At 50.2% G+C, this 21,069-nt stretch overlaps 3 protein-coding genes across 5 annotated transcripts; 1 reads left to right on the top strand and 2 right to left on the bottom strand.

Moving 5' to 3' along the window:
- Positions 1–906: 906 nt before the first annotated feature.
- Positions 907–8,386, bottom strand: MCM7 (minichromosome maintenance complex component 7). Of its 3 annotated transcripts, none has more exons than XM_036279005.1 (15): positions 8,249–8,386; positions 6,965–7,044; positions 6,456–6,620; positions 6,161–6,285; positions 5,906–6,086; positions 5,478–5,615; positions 5,011–5,160; positions 4,698–4,812; positions 4,492–4,623; positions 4,170–4,253; positions 3,481–3,874; positions 3,140–3,223; positions 2,307–2,475; positions 1,461–1,570; positions 907–1,279 (listed from the first exon to the last, which is right to left on the bottom strand). In XM_036279005.1, the coding sequence occupies exons 1-15, from the start codon at positions 8,277–8,279 to the stop codon at positions 1,078–1,080; spliced, it is 2,160 nt and encodes a 719-aa protein (XP_036134898.1). In that variant the 5' UTR covers positions 8,280–8,386; the 3' UTR covers positions 907–1,077. The 3 variants fall into 3 exon arrangements, with proteins under 3 accessions (XP_036134898.1, XP_036134899.1, XP_036134900.1); XM_036279006.1 differs by lacking the exon at positions 8,249–8,386 and adding an exon at positions 7,636–7,783; XM_036279007.1 differs by lacking the exon at positions 8,249–8,386 and adding an exon at positions 7,693–7,711.
- Positions 8,387–8,643: 257 nt separating this feature from the next.
- AP4M1 (adaptor related protein complex 4 subunit mu 1) lies at positions 8,644–13,444 on the top strand. The gene is made up of 15 exons (XM_036279818.1): positions 8,644–8,742; positions 8,844–8,932; positions 9,330–9,436; positions 9,516–9,612; positions 9,741–9,851; positions 9,939–10,019; positions 10,237–10,299; positions 10,401–10,467; positions 10,573–10,626; positions 10,775–10,881; positions 10,979–11,073; positions 11,368–11,412; positions 11,640–11,690; positions 11,840–11,951; positions 12,134–13,444. Exons 1-15 carry the CDS (start codon positions 8,685–8,687, stop codon positions 12,356–12,358), a joined length of 1,362 nt encoding a protein of 453 aa, XP_036135711.1. The 5' UTR covers positions 8,644–8,684; the 3' UTR covers positions 12,359–13,444.
- TAF6 (TATA-box binding protein associated factor 6) lies at positions 12,670–21,059 on the bottom strand. The gene is made up of 15 exons (XM_036279816.1): positions 21,021–21,059; positions 17,224–17,439; positions 17,035–17,121; positions 16,727–16,880; positions 16,455–16,511; positions 16,234–16,353; positions 15,874–16,019; positions 15,687–15,764; positions 15,476–15,577; positions 15,187–15,369; positions 14,796–14,870; positions 14,544–14,669; positions 13,825–13,998; positions 13,347–13,544; positions 12,670–13,050 (listed from the first exon to the last, which is right to left on the bottom strand). Exons 2-15 carry the CDS (start codon positions 17,377–17,379, stop codon positions 12,670–12,672), a joined length of 2,037 nt encoding a protein of 678 aa, XP_036135709.1. The 5' UTR covers positions 17,380–17,439; positions 21,021–21,059.
- Between the last annotated feature and the right edge of the window lie 10 nt (positions 21,060–21,069).

The following is a 21,069-nucleotide window of genomic DNA, read 5'->3' on the forward strand; positions in this document are numbered from 1 at the left end:
CCTTCCAGTGGCTCTGTCCTCTGTTAGGTACCACACAGGTTTCTAACCTATTTTAAAGGAGGCCCTTGATTCCAGCCTTGCTCAGGGAGGCAGGAATCCCTTTTTATCATCAGCTCTTCTCCATACTTTTTGGTGAATGGGAGCTCATTGCCACTTGAAGTGACTCAATGTCTGGTCAGGTGGACCGTCTTTATATTGAGCAGAAGGCTGCCTGCTCCCACTCAAGCAATCTGTTGTTTAGTATCTCCCTATAAAGGACTACTTTCCCAAGTGTAATTTGTTTTTCACACCCAGAAAAGTGGGAGGGAGAGGGACATTAAGCACATTTCTATCAAGGACAACTGAAGGCCTTGATCCTATGGGTAGTGAGTATTGCCAAGAGAGGTTGCTCAATTATTGCCAATGTTTGATTGCTTGCTGACTGCACTGAGTATATATCTACCCATAGACACTTCAGCCCTATGAGGCAGAGATACTAGCATCCATACTTTAGAGATGAGGCCAGGTGATAAACATAGGGACTGTTCCTTCCTTCCTCCAGGTCCCTGATTTCTATTACCCTCTGAGTAAGACTGAAGTAGGAGCTGGAGACTAGAGAGGTATAATGAGATGTCTGCTGGAGGCATTTTAGAAAGTAGAAATGGAGAGTAGTTGGCTGGTGAGGCTCTGTTTCATGTGAACCTGAGTGGTACACAGCAATAGGCCCAATATACATTTGAGTCCAAAGGAGGAGAGATCCAGGGAAAATAGTCTCTGTATAGTGGGATTCTCATCCTTCACTTCACCCCCATGTCTGTATTGGTGCCTGGCATGTACTTGACTCAGTGCATTTGAGTGCAGGAAAAAAGATAAGTATAAAGGGAACAAGATATGAATCTAGAGCACATAATAACCTCATAACAGAAGGCAACAACCTACAAACACTTTATTAGCAAAAGGAATGAATAAAACAAGTGCAGGTCAGGAAAAAGAAGGGATCCACTCCCCTCAAGGGCACTGTAAGACCTTTAAAGGAAGGGGGAGGGGAGTTTAAGCATGGTATGTAGAGTAGACCCCAGTGTCTCAAGCGGGTTGGAATCAGACAAAAGTGATCCGGGTCCGGGCAGTATTGACCTGCCAGACATTTAACTCCTCGTACTCATCTAGAGCTGCCTGGAATTGGGCAGGTGTGAAACCACGAGATATGCAGCGCTGCTCCGCCTCAGAAAACCGAACACTTCGGCCCTCTGAGACCAACTCACGGACAGTGGCAAATATAACATCTGCTGGTCTTTGGGTCCTGAAAGGAAAAAAGTGTGGGTGTGTAAGGTCAGGGTATAAACAAGAACACTCAATGTGTCAGAGAACAGTGATGTTAGACTTCTGAGGCCACCATCACACGTGTCACCACAGAAGCCAGATGTGGTCTGCTCAAGAAAGTCAAGGTGACTCCTGACTTCCTCCTCCATTAAACTACTCACCTAGCTGTTTGTCCTTTGTCACTCAGAAGTGAGTCCTTGGACATCTCCATTAGCCTTATGGCTTCATTTACGTCTTCCTTTTCCACTGTATCCACCATTCGCAGACGTGCCTAAGGGAAAGGTAGGGACAGATGGGAACAGGAGGAGGGGAATGGAATAGTCAAGGAACCTGCTTCTATGTTGCCTGCTTGCAAAAGGAGTGAAGGCCCCCTGTCCTCCCCCACAAACATCCGCAGTGTGGGGCCGGCACTGTCAGACCGAGACAAGTGCAATGCCCAGGGCAGCGTCCAGCAATTGCCCAAGTCTCCGCCTCTCAACACTGGCCAGTCCCGGTGTTCAGCTGTCCTGCGAGGGAGACTAGACCCTTCTGACTTCCAGTGGGCTCCCCACCATGACAGATGGAGCTTGGGGAGCTCAGCTCAGGTGATTGGCAGAGAGGTGTCCCTGGGGCTCGGGAAGTGCTAGCTCAGCAGTAGGTCAGGTAATCACACTACCTGCACGAACAGCACTTTGGAGCCCCCAGGACTAAGGTCCAAGATGTGAGGACAGAAATGAAGATTTCTAGCACAGGATCTAGGACATAGTGAAATTCACCCCACCCATCCCCACAGTGAAGTTTGAGCAGAGGCCTTTTCCTCCATGGATGCTGTGTGTGCCCTGCTGGAGCAGCAAGTACCCACAGTGCGGTAGCACGGAGAGGACCACTATCTGCACTGTCAGCACTTTAGCCCCGGCAGGGCCTGAGTGGAAAGGAGGAGGCAATGAGAAAGGACAATGTTACCACAGGCTGACCAGGAAGAGTCAAAACAGACAACCCTCCCAGCAGGATAGGAAGTGGGCACTCACCAGAGCAGTGGACAGTCGCAGAATAGCCAGCAGAGTCCTGGCAGAAGTATATGTGGCATCCTTACTAGCCCAAGCCTCTCGCCTCATCTCCACGTATGCTGCTGTGATATAGTCTGCCAGGGATTCTGGCACTGTGGGCTGCTTCTCCCGGCACATAGCTATGTATCGTCTGTGAGACAGGTTTGTGGGAAAGGAGAAAAGGGAATTGGGGGGAGAGTATGTTTTTTCTGTGCAGTTTTCCCATTTAAGAAAACTCTCGGGGTTGGGAAGGATTTTTAAGTAGAAAAAAAAGAAATACTGGATGACTATCTGTGTGGCCTGAATATCACTGATGGATTTCTCAGTGCTTTTCAAGTTATTTCCAACTTTTAAAGAAAATGGCCTATGTGTATGATAAATCCATCTGTCAGCAGAGATGATCAAGTCCTCTCCACAACATGATATGGCTGAAGGGAACAAATATATTTTGTTTGCTTTAAGACAACTGTTTACTTGAAGAGAACAGGTAACAGGAAAGAAAAACTTGAAGAACACTAGGAGCCCTTGCACAGATCTGTGGAGAAGATAGTGGCATCAAGTATCCTTGGAACAGGACCCAGCTATGCTGAAAATCTGAACCTGCCTCACCCAACAGGCCAGTGGTGTGAAAAATTGGTTCTGATGGACATTCTTGTGTGGCCAGGCTGGGGAGACCTAGACTCAATGTTCTCAGACCCAGAACATAGAAAGGGGCAGAGTGGTAATGAAACAAACATCCTAAGACTGAAAACTTTTCAGGAGACACACAAGGTGACTAATGAAGTATTCCTGTCTTTCTCACTGAGCTCTCCTACCTCATAAGCTTCATGTCCAAAGGTTCAAACTGAGCAGGAGGCTGCCGGCTGTGCTGATGCACATAGGTGATATGCTGGGCCAACCTGGGAATAGTGGAGGCAAGGAAGAACATTCTTTTTGGTGCTACACACCCCATGCCCCAACTGTCTTCCTTACTCAGTTCCATCTCACAGTGTGAAAAGGATAAACATTCCTAAGATCTCATCAGCATTTCAGCCTAGACCCTCCATTTCCCTAAGAACTGTGGAACAGTTTTCATGACCAGAGATTCTGAGGGCTTTCCAATTCCTCCCCCTTTCCTCCCTAAGAAATGCCTCCTTGAGTGTTGAGTTTCATTCACCGTAGGTCATTGTCTCTGTCAGGGCGGTCCTGGATCAGCCAGAGGAGATCAAACCGAGATAGGAGTGCAGCAGGAAGCTGTATGTTCTGTTCCAGGCTGCGGCGAGGGTTGTAGCGCCCATAGGCAGGGTTGGCGGCAGCCAGGATGGAGCAGCGAGCATTGAGTGTGGTTAGAATGCCTGCCTTTGCAATGGAGATGGTCTGCTGCTCCATGACCTCGTGGATGGCTGTGCGGTCGGACTCAGCCATCTTGTCAAACTCATCAATGCAGCACACACCCTGGTCAGCAAGCACGAGGGCCCCACCCTCTAAGGTCAGTTCTCCAGTCACAGAGTCTCTCAGCACAGCTGCTGTAAGCCCCACTCCAGAGGAGCCTCGACCTGTTGTGTACTGGCCTGAATGGCAGGGTCAAGAAAACAAGAAACAAGCAGGCATGTTTAGGAAGAGGGAAAGGAACAAGGAAAAAAACAATAGGGGAAAATACACAGGTAATAGGGATAGTGAGGTGAACCCACTGATTTACTCTACTTACCTATGCCTTCCAGAGTAAAGACCTATGGGGTACTGGTGCTGGCAATATCTCCCTTCACCAACCCTCTCCCACCTTCCAAATCCCCAAGGAAGAGAATAAACATGGCGATCCCATTCCTGTTTTCTACATTTACTTCTCTCAAGAGTCTGATTACTCACTGCGGGGGGCCAGGCGATCAATGTAAGAAAGGAGCTGAGATTTAGCGACACCAGGATCCCCCATCAGACAGATGTTGATGTTGCCTGGAAGAAGTGAGGGAAGCCCCTGTGACTATTCTTTCAATGCAAGCTGCCCAACAATAGAAAAAAATACTTTTGAAGTTTGCCCCAACCCCCGTCCCCAGAATTGTTTCTTCTGATTTCTTCCTGTGCCCATGAAGCCAAGATGCCAACTCTTTTTATGATCTATAGGACACTAGTTCTCACCATTCTTTCTTCCAAATGCCATCCCTTACCCCGAATCTCTCCCTCTTCCTCTTACCCCTGATTTTCATGCCCCGAGGAGACTGGTCCACACCTCCCACCAGGAGCAGCAGCAATGCCTTCTTCACATCTTCATGGCCATATATCTCTGGAGCAATGGAGGCTGCCAGCTTTTCATAGAAATCCTCCTCTGAGAGAAAGCAAAGATTAGGGGGGGGAAAGTGCTAGGAAGACACATTCCTGGGTTTCCTCCTCGCCCCTCACCTGCAATTTGCCTCAGTTCCTCCCTGCTCAGCTCTCCAGTCCCAGACTCATCATCCTCACTCTTACTCATCTTCACAATCCGATGGGCTTCCAGGTAAGTTTCTGAGAGTAAACCCTTGAACAGGAAAAGGCCAGGATGTGAATGAAGTCCCTGTAACTTGCCCATCCACACAATTCCTTCAGGAGTACCCTACAAAACCCTTTGTTCTATTTTGCTTTGCTGTTAATAGTTTTCTCTGTGGGTGTGTGTGGTGAGAGTGAGTGAGCAACAGGGAAAAAGGAACGTTTCCTCATTTCAAACTCCCTCTCTTACCTGTATTACCTGTCGGAACTCAGAGCGCAAGATTGGCAGGAAAATACCAGTGACACTGACATGGTCTCCAGGCTGGGCAATCCGTGTGTTCTCTCCTTCTACCAACACCGTGATGCTACGAGGGATATTTCCCACGGGCACTTGGTCACTCTATGGGGGTTAAGGGTGTACACACAAGGAAAACGAAACATAAGGCCCCCAAGGATCTAAGTTCCTGCCTAGGCATCCCACTCTTCTACTTCTTGGCCCACCCAGCATCAGACAAGCCAATAGGAATATGGAAACAGATCCCCTTTACCTCTTTCCACCTCAATCAAAAAGTTTCACTTGAACCTGCCTCCTGTTCTAGGTGACTTCTCTACCTCACCTCTTCTTTTATTCTTTCTTTTCTCCACTCTGTGAGTGACTACAGCATTCATATTGATTCCCAAGCTGTACCTTTGCTGGGCAACATACCCCAAACTCACATGTTCTTGCATCTTCATCTCCTGGAACTTGATGAATTTGGAGCCACGTGTCTGTAGATACAGCCGCCCCCCTGAGCGATTGGTCTGGCACTCTTGGCTTGGGCACATGATCAGAGGCATGAAAGTGGGAGACTGGATCTAGAATGTAAGAAAGCACCAAAGGAAGTCAGAAGAAAATGAGCCACTTACAGTCAGTCACTTTAAATCACGTTTCATCAAACTGTCAAGAACATCTTGAATCATTCCAGCAAATATCAACAGGCACAAAGAACACAAATAGATGAAAAGACCACTACACACCAGAGAAAGAATGAAAGGCGAACACACAGGTGTGTTTTACAAGACACAGAGAAAACACCAACAGACAAAATTCTTACAAAAACCACTAGCAAAGCTAAGTGTGTTCCTGTTCCTTATTTCATACATACCGGCTGGTAGGTTTCTGCCCCACATTGGTCACAAGTATAAGTGGCCACCACCATTCTGGGTTTAACTTCAGAGACACGAGTGACGATTCCACGCACAGTTACCAATTTCCCCACGGAGTCAGCCCGTACTTCCCGGATCACACGAGGCTTATTACTACTTGGGCCTTGAAAGTACAGCTCACTAAGGGAGAAAACAGTCATTAGTAAGGTTCTGGAGAACAAAGTCCCACACCTTTCCCCACCGAGACCACTCACAATCTACGCATGAGTTCGGGAGGGTACTGGTTCTGTGGGCTTCGGGCTGCCCCAGGGTCCCGGCTCCGCTGCTCCATCATCAGCCGGTGCTCAATGTAAACATCCAGAACATCTTTATTTCCCACCTATAGGCAGAGGGAGGGAGGTGAGAAAAATGAGTGGCAGGATAGGACATAAAAGACATCAAGCAGAAATTACTGTCCTCCTTTCTGCCAGTTTAGAAAACATTAATACCTGAGAAAGTTCCTAACAGAAATCTTAGTTTCTTGCCCTGCATTTTCTTGGAAACACTCACCTCCCTCTCCTTGTACTGAGGCAGCAGCTCTTGCACAGACTCAGCAAAGAGTCTTGCATAGCGCTTAGTGTTCTCACAAATTGAATCCACCAACTCAGGGTCCTCCTCTGCCACATCATCTAGGTCTATGTACATTGCCACTTGTTCCCGATGTGCCAGTTGAACCTGGGGTGGGAAGAGTCAAGAATACCTCAAAGCCAAGTTTACTGTGCTCACTCACCACCGTATACATGCAGGGAACCATTACTGTGAGCTCAGGACACAGATTCCAGGCCTCCACAGGAAAGAAGGAGCACTGTGAGACAGCAATACTCACTTCTTAGCTCCTAAAAGACAGCCTTTGATTCCTAAAAACATCTGAATTATCATAAATGTATTATTACAGTCACTTACCAAGTACTGCACTCAACATGTGTCACTTACAGACAAATGTACTTGCGGAAATAAGCCACGCCACCTCTTACAGCTCCTTAAGCAATCGCCCCACTCCCCTCTAATCTTGGACTTACCAACTGGTTCCCATATTTGAACTGCTTCTTGCCAAACTCATCATCCTGGTAAAATTCTTGTAGGAATTTCTTCACCTTTTCTATAAGATAAATGTAAAACCATGAGGAGCAACTTTCCTTTCTTTCAGATACCTTACTGCAAAAACCCTAATAGAAATACAAGAAACATACTTTCATTTACATGACTAATTAGTCATGTAGACATTTAAATCATCCTACATAATCTTCCCCAAACTAGGCAGAACTCCTTCTCACAAGTCTATTTTTACCTATAGAAGAATTAGGGGAACCTGGCAGTTGCAAGTAACACCCAACACCCTCGCCCTAGGGGAATTCCAGTGTCTGCCTTCATTAGACATCTCAGTGCTCTTTCCCAAAGGCCTCCCACTCCCAACAGCAAACTCAAGTCTCGAGGTTCTCAGCTTTCCTTCTATACTTATGATCCCCCGTTTTCTTTCGGACCTCTAAATCTATGCCACTATTCCCATCCTCCACCCCCACCCCCACCCCCTCTCCCGCCACTGCTTCCGCTCTTAGTAAACAAAGAAGCACATGGGCCCAGATGCTGCCGCCTCACAGCCCGGGATTCCTCCGCCCAGAGCAGGAGCCGGTCCAACGATTGGCCGGCTGGTCTAGGGCCTCTCCTTCGTCTCCCCTTCGTCCCCCGCTACCTCCTCTAGGCCTCGCATTAAAACTCCTAATTCCAGGCACGCCCCCACTCTCGGGACCTCTCTCCGGGGCTACCGCGCGGAAGGACACTGTTTACACACGACACTCCCACCAGAAGCGTCGCGCAACTTCCGCCCGTCTTCACTTCCGCTTGTAGGTTGGCCTAAAACGGCCAATCACCGAGCACAGCGGTCCGGGCCAGCCCGCCCCCGGGGCTTCGATGTCTCGGGAGGACGCGGCCACTTGGAGTGCCTAAGAGCGCGGAAGGTAGCGGGACTTGGGGTGCTCGACTCTACACCCAGTAAGGGTCTCCTGACGTCTCAGTCTCTGCTAAGCGCGACCCTCCCCACTCGAGCCCCCAGCGAGGCCATCCGCCTTCCCCACAACCATCCTCACAACCATCCTCACTCTTTTCCCGGACACGATCACCAGCTCTTCTCCGACCTCAGGTCTCCGCGCGCCTCTCAGGCACCGTGTGCCTCAGCTGCACTGCCTCTGGACCTGGGCTCTGGCATCGCGCGCCAAGCGGCGCGCAAGGACCCCAGCTCATAAGAACATGTGTTGGCCGGGAAGGTTCCCGCGCCGAACGCCCCTTCCAGGCTTGCAGACCCTCACCTTTCTCCAGCGCGTAGTCCTTAAGTGCCATCGCTGCTGAGTGCTGTGCGGCAGCAGTTGGCGCGCTCAAGGTTCTGTCTCTCCGGTAGCAGCGATCGTTCCCGCGGCGGACTGCGGCTGACCAACCGAAATTGGCGCGAAACGCCGCCCAACACGTGACCGGCGCCGCTGCTTGCGGACCAATCCGAGAGGAAGCCCTCTGTCCTTCCCTCTCGCCGCGGGCTCCAGCCTCAGCCAATCACCGGGCGAGCCTGGGCTGAGTGACGGGGATGCTGCGCGGGGGTCGAGAGGGACAGGTTGGGCGAGGCGGGGCAGGCGCCGGATTTCCCGCGTCAGAAGCGAGTCGCTCTTAAAGGGCCAGCCCACACACGTCCTTTTGTTCCGGGGCTGCCAGGCGGGGCAGGCTTTACTTTCGTCTTGTGTACGCAGAACGGCCATGATTTCCCAGTTCTTCATTCTTTCCTCCAAGGGGGACCCACTCATCTACAAGGACTGTATCCTTGACCCACGGGTCCAGCGGGGAGGGGCTGGGTGGGAGTAGTGTCCCAGAGCCAGCCTGTATCGTTGGCTCCTTAGCTGTCCTTCAACCCGTCAGTCCGCGGGGACAGTGGCGGCCGGGATGTGGCTGAGCTCTTCTACCGGAAGCTGACGGGACTGCCCGGAGAAGAGTCCCCGGTTGTCATGGTAACCACGTGGGGTCGGGGAGTGGTATTCCAGGCAGGCTCGGGTAGTGGTGGCGCCTCCTCCCACTCCGGGCTGCGTCCTTGAGAGCTTCTGCGTGGGAATGGGTCGGGTGGGGAGAGGCATGCATTTCTCCAAATAATATGGAGGGAAGTTTATTGAGCGCTAATAATATAGCAGGCACAGCTCCTCACACGTCTCAGTCCGTAGCACCTCAGGGGTAGGAACTGTCATGAACTCCACTTACACTTGGGAAACTGGGCCCTAGGGAGGTTTCTAGTTCGCCCCAAGTCGCACTGCTGGGAAGTAGGGGAATCAGGATAGCAGCCCAGGTCTCGTCATCCGTTACGCACAACTCTTCCTGACGCGTTTTCCCCTCTTCCCCCCGCTTTTGCTTTAGCACCATGATGGCCGTCATTTTGTTCACATCAGACACAGTGGTCTCTATTTGGTGGCCACGACTTCAGAAAACATTTCTCCCTTCAGCCTCCTAGAGCTACTCTCTCGGTGAGGAAGGCAGGGCTGGGCAGCTGGGTGTTGGGGTCTGAGAGGGGGAAGAGACACACACTCCATTCTTTTTCCTCAGGTTAGCCACTCTCCTGGGCGATTACTGTGGCTCCTTGGGTGAGGGGACCATCTCCCGTAATGTGGCTCTTGTCTATGAACTCCTGGATGAAGTATTGGTAAGGTCCAAGGATATCCCTTATTGTCCCTGTCCCCTGAAGATCTATTCCTTAATTGTGAGGATAAGTTTACTCCTTTTTATCTCTTGTCTCCACTGGCCACCCAGAGATTCTTCCTTTGTCCTTAGGATTATGGCTATGTACAGACCACATCCACAGAGATGCTGAGGAACTTCATCCAGACTGAGGCTGTGGTCAGCAAGCCCTTCAGCCTCTTTGATCTTAGCAGCGTTGGCTTGGTCAGTGGAGGGAAAGAGGACCAGGAGGGAGAACGGTTGGCAGGGAGTGTCAGACCTTGAGGACTGATTGCTTTGGGTGCTTTCCAGTTTGGCGCAGAGACACAACAGAGCAAAGTGGCCCCCAGCAGTGCAGCCAGCCGCCCAGTCTTGTCTAGCCGCTCTGACCAGGTGAGGGAAGGCTACACAGGTTTAGACCCTCTGATTTTTTTTAAAGGTATTCTAGAGTGCAAGATCTCTGCATATCTTTCCACCTCTCCTAGATCTGGATAATCCAATCCCTTCCCTTACCTGGTGTCCCCACCCAGGCCCTAGCCTTCACTGCTCTGTCCACTTTAGAATACAGGTCATTCAGCTTCCAATCACCCAAATGCTCTCTCTTCCTCAGAGCCAAAAGAATGAAGTGTTTTTGGATGTGGTCGAGAGACTGTCTGTACTGATAGCATCTAATGTAAGTTTGGGCCCCCAGGCCTGGAGCTGAGGACAGACAGTATCTGGGAAACATGTTGGGGAGGTGTCATCTCTGGGCATTAACCTCCCTGCCACTCTCAGGGCTCGCTGCTGAAGGTGGATGTGCAGGGAGAGATCCGACTCAAGAGCTTTCTTCCCAGTGGCTCTGGTGAGAAGTCTGCAGCTTGGGCTCAGGGTTGGGTTTTGAACAGGCTCCCTGGTGGTGTATATGATGGTATTTGGTGACCTCTTCTGATGTCCTCTTCTCTGACAGAGATGCGCATCGGCTTGACAGAAGAATTTTGTGTGGGGAAGTCAGAACTCAGAGGTGAGGAGAAAGTGGGTCTTTCTTCTTTCGTTTAGGTCACTGCCAGAAGTTTCAAAGAGAGAAAGAAGTTAAAGATGGATCCCCACCCCACCCCTGCTCTTCTCTCCCAAAAATATGGGTTAGCAGAGGAGTCTTTCGTTCTTTCTAGGTTATGGGCCGGGAATTCGGGTGGATGAGGTCTCATTTCACAGCTCGGTGCACCTGGATGAGTTTGAGTCTCATCGAATACTCCGCTTGCAGCCACCTCAGGGCGAGGTCAGCATGGGCTGGCTTAGAATAGGCCAGGTACCCAAGGGAAGGGAGGCAGTTCAGGTGTGAGGAGACCAAACTGACCTCAGTTCCTCTATCTCAGTTGACTGTGATGCGGTACCAACTCTCAGATGACCTCCCCTCCCCGCTCCCCTTCCGGCTCTTTCCCTCTGTGCAGTGGGACCGAGGCTCAGGCAGGTGAGAACATTTCCCCTGTTCTAGAATTTGTCTGGAACCAAAGCTAATAGATATATGTTTCCAAGATTTATTGTGGAGGGATGGTGGTTAGTGGTATAGGGTACAAATTAGAAAAAGACACCCTCCTCCCAAGTGGACTCAGTCAGCCCCATGAGCACTTGTGACTAGTGGAGTTGAGTGTATTTCAGCCCTTCTCTCTCCTTCTTTCAGCACATGTATGGGGACCTTCAGTGGGGGGTGGTGAGATGCCAGTAGGATGTGGCCAGAGTAACAGTATTATACCCTCTTACCCAGGCTCCTGGTTTATCTGAAGTTACGGTGTGACCTGCCCCCAAAGAGGTATGAGTGGGGGTAGCCAAGATTAGTTCAGCTATGGGAGGGGTAGGAGACGGCCCAGACACCTGTTGCTGTGGCCTGCAGATATAGCCACCAGCTGTGGAATCAGTTTAGTTAGAGGCTCAAGAGTTTGGGAATGGGGTGGCACTTGTGCTGAATTCCAGTTGTGACAATAAAGTTGAGATAAGTCACTAACTTTCTGGGGCTGACTGTTCCTTCCGTGTTTTCAGCCAGGCTCTCAACATCAGGCTGCACCTTCCTCTGCCTCGAGGGGTGGTCAGGTTAGTGTGTATGCATCGTGGGGTCTTGGGTGCTTTTACTAGCTTCCCTGGACAACAGAATGGCATTGGGGAGGAGAGTGTATACTGTGAGGGTGGAACTGGCCTGCCCCTGAGGCAGTCAGGGGCTAAGCCTAGCACCTTTCCAACAGCCTGTCTCAGGAGCTAAGTAGTCCAGAACAGAAGGCAGAGCTGGGAGATGGAGCCCTTCGCTGGGACCTGCCTCGGGTACAAGGAGGCTCTCAGCTCTCAGGCCTTTTCCAGGTATCAGCTGCTGATTTCTCTGAGGCCCTCTTTTCCTACCTCCATTTTCAGCCCCAACTCATCCCTCTTAATATAGTTGCTGCATCATTCCCAACAATACGGTCACCTTTCTGGCCCTTTGGCTTCCCTGCCCACTTCCTCTGTGCCTTCAACATCCCTCCCTCTGCCTCTATCCCTCACAGATGGAAGTCCCAGGTCTGCCTGGGCCTCCTGGTCAAGGGCACTCCACCACAGCACCTCCTCTGGGGCTGGGTCCTGCGAGCCTCTCCTTTGAACTTCCTCGGCACACGTGCTCTGGCCTCCAGGTTCGCTTCCTCAGGCTGGCATTCAGACATTGCAGCAACACCAACCCCCACAAGTGGGTGCGACACCTCAGCCACAGTGATGCTTATGTTATTCGGATCTGAGGCTCCCCAAAAAGGACACGGGCCGCCTGTGACTATGGAACTGGCTTGAAGAGTCCTAAGTCCTAGAGACCATGAGGGCTCAATAGGTTAGATCCTCCCATGGTATCGGACACAGGAAGGACTAAGGTGAATCAGAACTTACAAGTCAAACTTTTATTATGAGGAGCTGCCTGTACAATATTTAAAAAGGAAGTTAAGGTGAGGGAAGCAGATAACTACTTTATCCAGTGAATGCACGTGTGTGTGCGCACGCGCGTGTGTATGCAGAGAGAGAATCTGGGCGAGAATAGGTTGGCAGATATGTGATAGCATCAAGGTGCAGGCTGAGGGGAGCCTGATCCAGGGGGCTGAGAGCCATTAGCCTTTGGAGTCCCTGGAGCTGGAGGGGGGCTATCTCCAGTTTCCTGTTTTCCCCCACAGAGGGCACTGCCCCCAAGTGGGGAGGGGGCTGAGGATTGGGGAGGGACTGGGGAAGGATGGGAGGTGGGGCCTCCTTTGCCATCCCCTGTTGGGGGAAGAGAGACCACTATGTACTTCTGGACACTGCCAGGGCCAGAGGGGGCAGTGCTGGGCGGTGCAGCTGTGGCAGTGGAGACCAGCTTGACAATGGGCTGCACGCTAGGGACTGTGGTAGTGACAGGAGAGGTGGTGGTGGAACCTGAGCCAGGGGCTGAGGTGCTGAGGGACAGGACCTGGGGGAAGAAAAGAAAGTCAGTGTCTATTGCCTTTCGTCCTCCCCACTCCCTGGGCCTGGGGTAATACCTCACTTGCTCCAGCCAAGTAATTCATCCTCTGATTTTGCTCAGGAGGAGAAGCTATGGCCTTCTGGGCCCCTGGGAAGTGCTCCTTCTATCTTCTGTGTTTGGGCCCAGAGGTGACTGGGCTCTACTTTGGGGCCCCTCTGAGTGTTCTGAGGTAACCTTAGGCCCCTTGGTATAGCACTGTGACATGCTCCCCACCATCTCTGGTCTCATAGGGCTCCACATACCTGTTGAGTGGATGAGGCGCTAGAGGACGATGACATTACAATAAACTTGGTTGGAGGAGGGGAAGGCTGAGGTGGAGCAGCAGCTCGTGCAGACACCAGTGTCTGGACGGGCAGTGCGATGGAGCCAGGGACCTTCAGCAAGCCAGGGGTCCGAGGGCCAGGCTGAGGGGCCTGCGAAAGTGTCAGTGTGGGCCGGGGCTATAGGAAGAAGAGGCAAAAAGAAAATGTCAACATCGAAAAAAGAAGGACTCTTCTTACTCCTCAGTTGGTCTCACAGAGGTTGGGGGCCTAGCTGCCTCCAAGCCTTTGACTCAGAAGACCCTGGGTTTTGTAAAATTCGTGCCTCAGCATGGGTATGCCTGATTCTGCACCTTATGTAAACCAAGGTGTTGTCCTCCCCACCCTCATTTTTCTTCATTTCATACTTATTCCTCTTCTCTATTCTGTCATCCTTCCTCCCCCCTGCACGGTCAATTACCTGAGTGATGGTCAGAGTGGTCCTGTTGACCTGCTGTGCCTGCAGAGCAGCTTGGGCCCGGGCCTTAACTACATGGGAGCAGAGGAGGGGTCCAAGGGACCCAAATTCTGCCCGATAGGCATCCTGATTGTCAGGTGGTGGGCGCAGCTTTGCCAGTACAGGGGCACAGTGCTTCTGCAGAGAGAAGACACACAAAAAAAAGGTAGAATGAGGGCTGGGACTCTCAGAAGTGTGGTGAAGGTGTGAAAAAGGATATATCGATTGTTTCATATGTTCTTGTTGGAGGCCGAACTGCTGGCATAGCAGTGCGTGTAAGAAATGCTGTGGTTTCTCGTCATAAGAAAACATAGGCACCAACTGGTGTGAACAGAGAACATGCTAAATACCCTGGTAATATCTGAGAGGTAGTTTTGGTCCATAGGACATTTGCCTTACACAGAATGGGCCATAGTGATGCAGAGCATCGGGGGCAGTGTAGTCTAGAAGTCACAGGCTGAGAGTTAAGACCACCTCTTATTTTTTATATAATTCCTTTGTGCCTCAATCTTTTCCATCTGCAAAACAGTATTGGACTCTCAAGTTGTGCTCTGAATGTATGAGGCAAAGATGGTATAAGTAAATAAAAGACGCCACATGCTTGCTAAACATTGTACTTGTGTGTGTGTGGGGCGGGGGGTGGTTAGTGGGAAGAAACGGGGAGGGCAGGGGGCTCCGGTCACCAGGAGGAGGCTCTGCACGTGGTCAGCTCCGGTTCGGTCAATGTTGCTCAGCACAGGTCCATCCAGGACACTGCGGATTCGCTCCCCCTCTTGCTGCAGCCGTGGCAGAATCAGAGTCTTAATCACCTGTTAAAAAGGAAGGGAAGAAGCCAGGGCCTTGGGGTCACCACAGAGTCTTCCAGGTTGGGGGTCTGTTGCCCACTATGACCTCATGATGCCTCCCTCCCCCAGTGCTTCCCCTTGGGGTCTGACATCATGTCCCAGCTCAGCCAGGCCTGCGATAGAGCCATAACGTGTGGTCCACGGAGTCTTCTCGTCCACCCAGCTCTGTAAGGGGATGGAAAATTAATCCAGATAAATGAGCCTGAAAGGCTAATTAGTAAGGGCGCAAGTCTCATAAACACACTTTCCTTGTAGATCGTTAAGACATTACAGATGCATATGGCTCAAGTCCCAGTCCTCTGCCCTCTGCCCCTTGTTTTCAGTGTCACTACCTCTTCCCCCTCCACTCTGCCCCTTATTTTTAGTGTCATTTCCCCCAGCCACAACTGACCCACCATTGGTTTGGGTAAAGCTCTCACTGTCCTGGTGATGACCCTGAGATGGAGATGTGAAAGGGCTTATGCTCCTTGTTCTGGCTCACCCTAGTGAAGGTCTTGGTGATCCGGGACTGGATGTTGTTAGTGGTTGTACTGAAATGCTTGCAGATCTGGGCCACCAGGCGGGCAGCAAAGTCCCGGAGTGCCCAGTGATTGTCCACATCTGGCCGCAGACACAACTGTCTGCTCACAATGCAGGTCATCACAGCTGGAATTAATTCATGCACCTAAGGGAGAAGTGGTAAGTCAGCTAATTATGATAAATGGCTTCTTGTTGGTAATAGGACTCCAAACCCTGGGATGAGAGAGAGGTGGGTGGGCAGGACCACTCACGTATTTCTCTAGATACAGTGTAGGGTTATCCATCAGTGCCTTCACCATCCGCATCAAATAGATAAGCAGGGCCAGGTTGTTCTGCACCACGTTCACACGGACCTACAAGAGGGAGAAATGACAGGGCAGAGAGACCTTTAGATGAGCATCCCCTGCTAAACTCACCCCCTGGAACCTCATCCTAGGGCCTGGCCTTCCTGAATCCTCTCACCCCCTCTGAGATGAAGGTGCTGAACCGTGGCAGCATCTGATAGAGTCCTGGGTCTGTTGCGATGCTCTGAAGGGCTTCCTGTGGGAGGAGGAGAGCGAGTGAGGTGGGGGGCAGATACCATGGGAGGAATTTATGGGGCCTCCAAGAGAAGGAATCTTGAGGTAAAGGCAGGATAGTGGGGCCTAACCGCTCTCTTGGCTTCACATGACCCCACACAGGCTTCGGTGATCTCCTTGTAGTACAGCTGCTGCTCCACAGACAACTCATGGATACTTCGAGGCTTTAGTCGCAAAGGGCCCCCCTCCAGCAGGGGTGGTGCCTTCTTCTCTTTCCCTGTGTGAATTGGGAAAATGTGTTTTAAAAAGAAAGCTCCAGAAGAGGCCTTGGTACCAGACAAACCATGACCCTCCACTCCCCTACCCAGGGAGACCTGGCTTTCCCTTGAGGATACTTGATCCCTTCTGGGGCTCTCTGGCTGACCTCACCCACTTCACAAATGACCATCTGGCTTTGGAACAAGAGCCAGAAGAGTCCTAGCCGTACTGACCTTTGCCATCAGCTGGAGTGGCCCCCTGACCTTTGCCTTTCAAGGGTCCATCTTCTTCCTGGCCTGGCTTTGCTGACTTAAGGGGTTCTGTGGCCTCAGCCTTCTGCTGCTCTTTGGGAGCTGGTAGGAAAGCAGTCAGTCACAACAAGAGTAATGAGAGCAATAGATGTAAAGGAAGAAGGTGGGGAGAGTGGAGGGTGGGCTCTCAGCATCAAGGTTACCTGGGGGTGGATTCTCTGGGATAGCTGGCTGGCAACCTTCAATGCTCAACCAATGAGCTGTGAGGAAGGAAGGTGTCAAGTTGAACTGCTGGACATGGATACTAGGGAGTCCCTCTACACTAAGGAATGTGTGTTTTCATTCCTGTTCCCACTTCCTGCAACTCACCAGGGATCTCACACTGAGAGTTTCATCCTTGTGAGCTTCCTCAAACCTATAAGCATTGCTGCTCCTTCCCCTCTTCCCCCACCACCCTGCTCTTCTTTCCTCCAACCTTTGAGGCAGACGTCCAGGGGCACCCGGGGCAAAGGGGTATTGATGATGTCACTCAGGTCAACCTCCTTCTCTTCATAGAAGTAAAGTTCGCGGCCCCCACCGGAGGCGAACCGGAAAGGAATGAACTCTTGAGCATGGAAGCCATACAATGGCTGTTATCAGGAGAAAGAGAGACAGACAAACACTGGGATGAGAAGGGAGCCCGTGAAGGCGTTGCTGAAAGCAAATGCAATATCTGGAAGGACTGCTCTCACCACCCTCCCCTCCCCAACCCCAGCCCGTCTCAGTCCGGTGTGTCTCAATTACCTCAACATTCTTTAGCTTCAACGCGTAGTCAATGTCACTGGTGGTGAGCTTCTGCCGCTTCCCCATGTGCATGAACTTTAAGGCATCCTGGGGATGGGAGAACGAATGTCAGCCTGAGATCATGAGGAAGAGGGGGGCCTGTGCAGCATCCTCAATACAATGCAGGACTGGGTAGAGGGCCCAGATTACCTGTGCAATCTCCTTGATGCGGTAGCTGACTTCATCTGTCAGCAGCTGGCAGGTTTCCTCCTGAATCTGGGCGATACCCATCGACTCAGCCACCACCTTCATTGACTCCGAGGGCAACACAGTATTGCTGAGCTTCAGCTTCTTTTCCTCAGCCATTCTGGAGCCCCTCCTCCCTCCCCCAAAAGGATGATGCCCCAGGATGGAGAGATGGAGACCCTGGCAGGGGGATAGGGTGGACAAAAGAGATAAAAAGAAACATGAGATCCAAAGAAGAGGGGCTGTCTGCTCAGGAGAGGCCACAACAAATGGAGGATAATAAGGATGTGAGGAGGGAAGAACCTGTGGGTGTCTTCTGTTCATCCCCACATGAGTCAGCACTGGGTGTTACAGGAGGTAATAATCTGATCCAATTCAACATAATTTATTGAACTCTGATTCAATGCTAGGCACTGTTCAAGTGAGGTATAGTAGAATGATCTTGGGTCTCAATTAAAATCCCAGCCCTAGCACTACCTGGCTGTCGTTACTTGGGCAGGTTATTTAAACTGTCCCTGGTTTGGGTTTCTTCTCCATAAAATATGGAAGACACTTTTCCTTAAGGTTGTTTTGCGCATACCTTCATCTCTCGTCCCTTTTGGCATCGTTCTTCATTTTTGACACAAATACAGTATTGGTTCAATACAACTCTCCCACCAAGCCTATATACTTGTATAATTCAATTTGATGTGAAAAACACACAACCATCATGACTAATTCCTACTTTAAATTCATGGCCATAAACCTTAAATGCCTACTAACAGGCAAGCATACTATACCTCAATGCACTCAGTCTCCCTCTGTCCTACATGACACCTTTTCTCCTTCCTCAGTTTTGGCCATCAGAAGGGACCTCCAGACTCTCACCACATGTCCACCCACCTAGTATTACCAGTGTCCATATACTCTGCCTTTTCACCTGTTACTATAAAGAAACTCTTCATGCCTGTGACTACCTCCAGCATTGTTCCAGCATTTCTCCCATCTCCCTGCATCAATTTCTCAACCTACCAGATAATTTCCACCAGCCTACAAAATGCAGTTATCTCTCCTATTTAAAAAAAAAAAGTGATTTATGTGCCCAATGGAATACTATACAGCCTTAAAAAGGAAATTCTGATACATACTACAACATGGATGAACCCTAAGGACACTATGCTGAGTGAAATAAGCCAGTCACAAAAGGACAAATATAGTATGATTCCACTTGCGTGAAGGTCTTAGAGCAATCAAATCAGAGTCAGGAAGTAGAATGGTAGTTGCCAGGAACTGCAGGAGGGGAGATGGGAAGTGAAATTCTGTTTAATAGGGACAGAATTTCAGTTTTATAACATGAAGAATTCTAGAGATGGATGGTGATGAAAATCACACAACAATGTGAATGTATCTAATGCCACTAAACTACATTTAAAAATGGTTAAGATGGCCCTGGTCGGTTTTGCTCAGTGGTTAGAGCGTCGGCCCATAGACCAATGAGTCGTGGGTTCAATTCCAGTCAAGGGGACGTACCTTGGTTGCAATTAGTCCCCGGCCCTGGTTGGGGTCATGTGGGACGCAGCCACTCGTGTCCTTTTCATGTCAATGTTTTTCTCTCTCCCCCTCCCACTTTATCTGAACAAAAATGGAAAAATGTCCTTGAGTGAGGATTAAAAAAAAAAAAAGGTTAAGATGGTGAGTTTTATATCGTGTATTTTACCAAATTATAGATATTTTTACTTCACTTTATATGATATACCCCATTTTTTTACTCCGCCTTGCAATAAACTCCCTGAAAAAGTTGTCTTAACTTTCATTCTAGTCTTCTGTCTCTTAAACCTACTCCAATCAGGCTTTTGACCCCTAGATCTCTGAAACCTCTCATCCAAATCACGGATGATTGCTTATTGCCAAATCCAAGGTCCACTCTGTCCTCATCTTTAACCTCAAAGCAGCACATAGCATAACTGACTACTACCTTCTGAAAACTACTCCACTGTGGCAACAACTTCTGGTTTTCCTCCTACTTCACTGGCCATTACCTCTTTATTTTCTTTTACTGGTTCCTCCTCCTCACCTGCTTAATGTTGGAATGTCCTGGGCTCAGTCCTTAGTCGTCTTCTTTAGCTACACTTACTCACTTGGTGATCTCAACCTCACTGTTTTCAAAATCACTTATAGGCTGATGATGGCCAAATATATGTCCCTAGCCCAGAGTGTTCTTTCTAGCTCCAGACTTGTATTTCAAACTGTTTACCTAAAATTTCCGCTGAAACTGAACTACTGATCTCCCCTTCCCCACCTGCTCCAGCCTCCACTTTCCTTGTCTTTGTAGTGACACCATCCATCAGGAGCTCATTCTTTATGTGAGCCTTCACATCAAATCCACTAGGTGATTCAAACTGATCCCTCCATTCCCGCTACAGGTCCCCATCATCTACCACCTGGATAACTTCAACAGACTCCTGATAAGCTCTTCCAGCTTTCACTGCTGCTCTTTACATCTCCTCCCAACACAGCAGCCACAGTGATTCTGTCAAATTATAAATCAGATTGGGTCATTTCTCAGCTCAAACCCTATAATGGCTCCCCATTTGCCATTGAGTAAAAGCCAAAATTCTTATTATGGTCTACAAGACCCTCTCTGCATTACGTCTTGACCTCCTTTCCTTCCTTCATTTGATACAGCCCCATTGTCCTCCTTGCTGTTCAAACCTGACAGGCATGCTCTTGCTTTAAGGCCTTTGCTATTCCTGCCGCCTGGAATGCTCTTTCCCAGATGTCAGCTCTGCTGCCTATTTCCACTACCCTATGTAACACCACACTTCACCCCTACTCACCTCCCCCATGACATTTGACACAGACACACACATATATATGTATGTATGTAGTATAACTTCTTATCGTTTATCATCACTACACCTCTCCCTCCTGCACTGTGCAGACAGAGGTCTTTGTCTATGATGTTCACTGATGTGTTCCAAGAGGGCAGGCTGTTACCTTGACACTGCAGGTACTCAATACATATTTGTTGAATAAATGAATGAACTGTGAGGCTTGGAGATGTAGGTGCTCAATACATAGCTGGTACCAATAATTATCAAGATGAACAAGTACAGGCCCAAGCTTGCAAGCTACTCTGCGGCCAACAGGAAAGTGGCTCGTTTGAAGCTGGTATTAGGAAGACTGATGTCAAAAGTGTTTAGGACTGACTGCAGGGTGTAGGTGACAGCGGGTGAGGACGTGCTGAAGGCGTAAGATGGAGGCAAAAGAGAATTTGGTTCTTCTCAAACCATCCGGCTCTCCTCCCCCACTTTTCTAAGTCTTATTTGCCGGGAATACATTTATTCAACACATTCTCTGTGCCTGGAGCCGGGTATACAAGAAGCGGTCGTATCCCAGTGTCCTGGAGAACTCCTACTAACCCTTCAATACTCTGCGGTACCCTCTGCCAGAAAAAGCTCAAAACACTCGACAGCCCCTCAGGTCAGTGGAGCTGGCAGAAAAGCTTCACAGAGGAGGATTAACTTGAGTTAGATGTGTGTAGTTTCCCCAGCAGGGAAACGGGTCGAAGGTCCCCAGGCAATGGGTCCAGCGCGAAAGGAGCAGAGAGCCCACCTCATCCCCCAACATCCCTTCAATGCAAACAGTCTCCACGAGTACGAACACACAACCAACCGTCCTCCTCCGGGTCCCCACACAAGCCCGTCAAGGGGTCTAGTCCAGGGTACCACTCGACCCTCCCCCGCCAGCCGAACGCCCCGTGCAGGGAAAAAAACTCTCACCGCCGCCAAAGCGCCGCTCACCCGGCGCTCGGCGCCATGTTGGCCCCGC

Source organism: Molossus molossus, unplaced genomic scaffold (genome assembly GCF_014108415.1).
Source record: "Molossus molossus isolate mMolMol1 unplaced genomic scaffold, mMolMol1.p scaffold_m16_p_3, whole genome shotgun sequence".
Taxonomy (NCBI): Eukaryota; Metazoa; Chordata; class Mammalia; order Chiroptera; family Molossidae; genus Molossus; species Molossus molossus.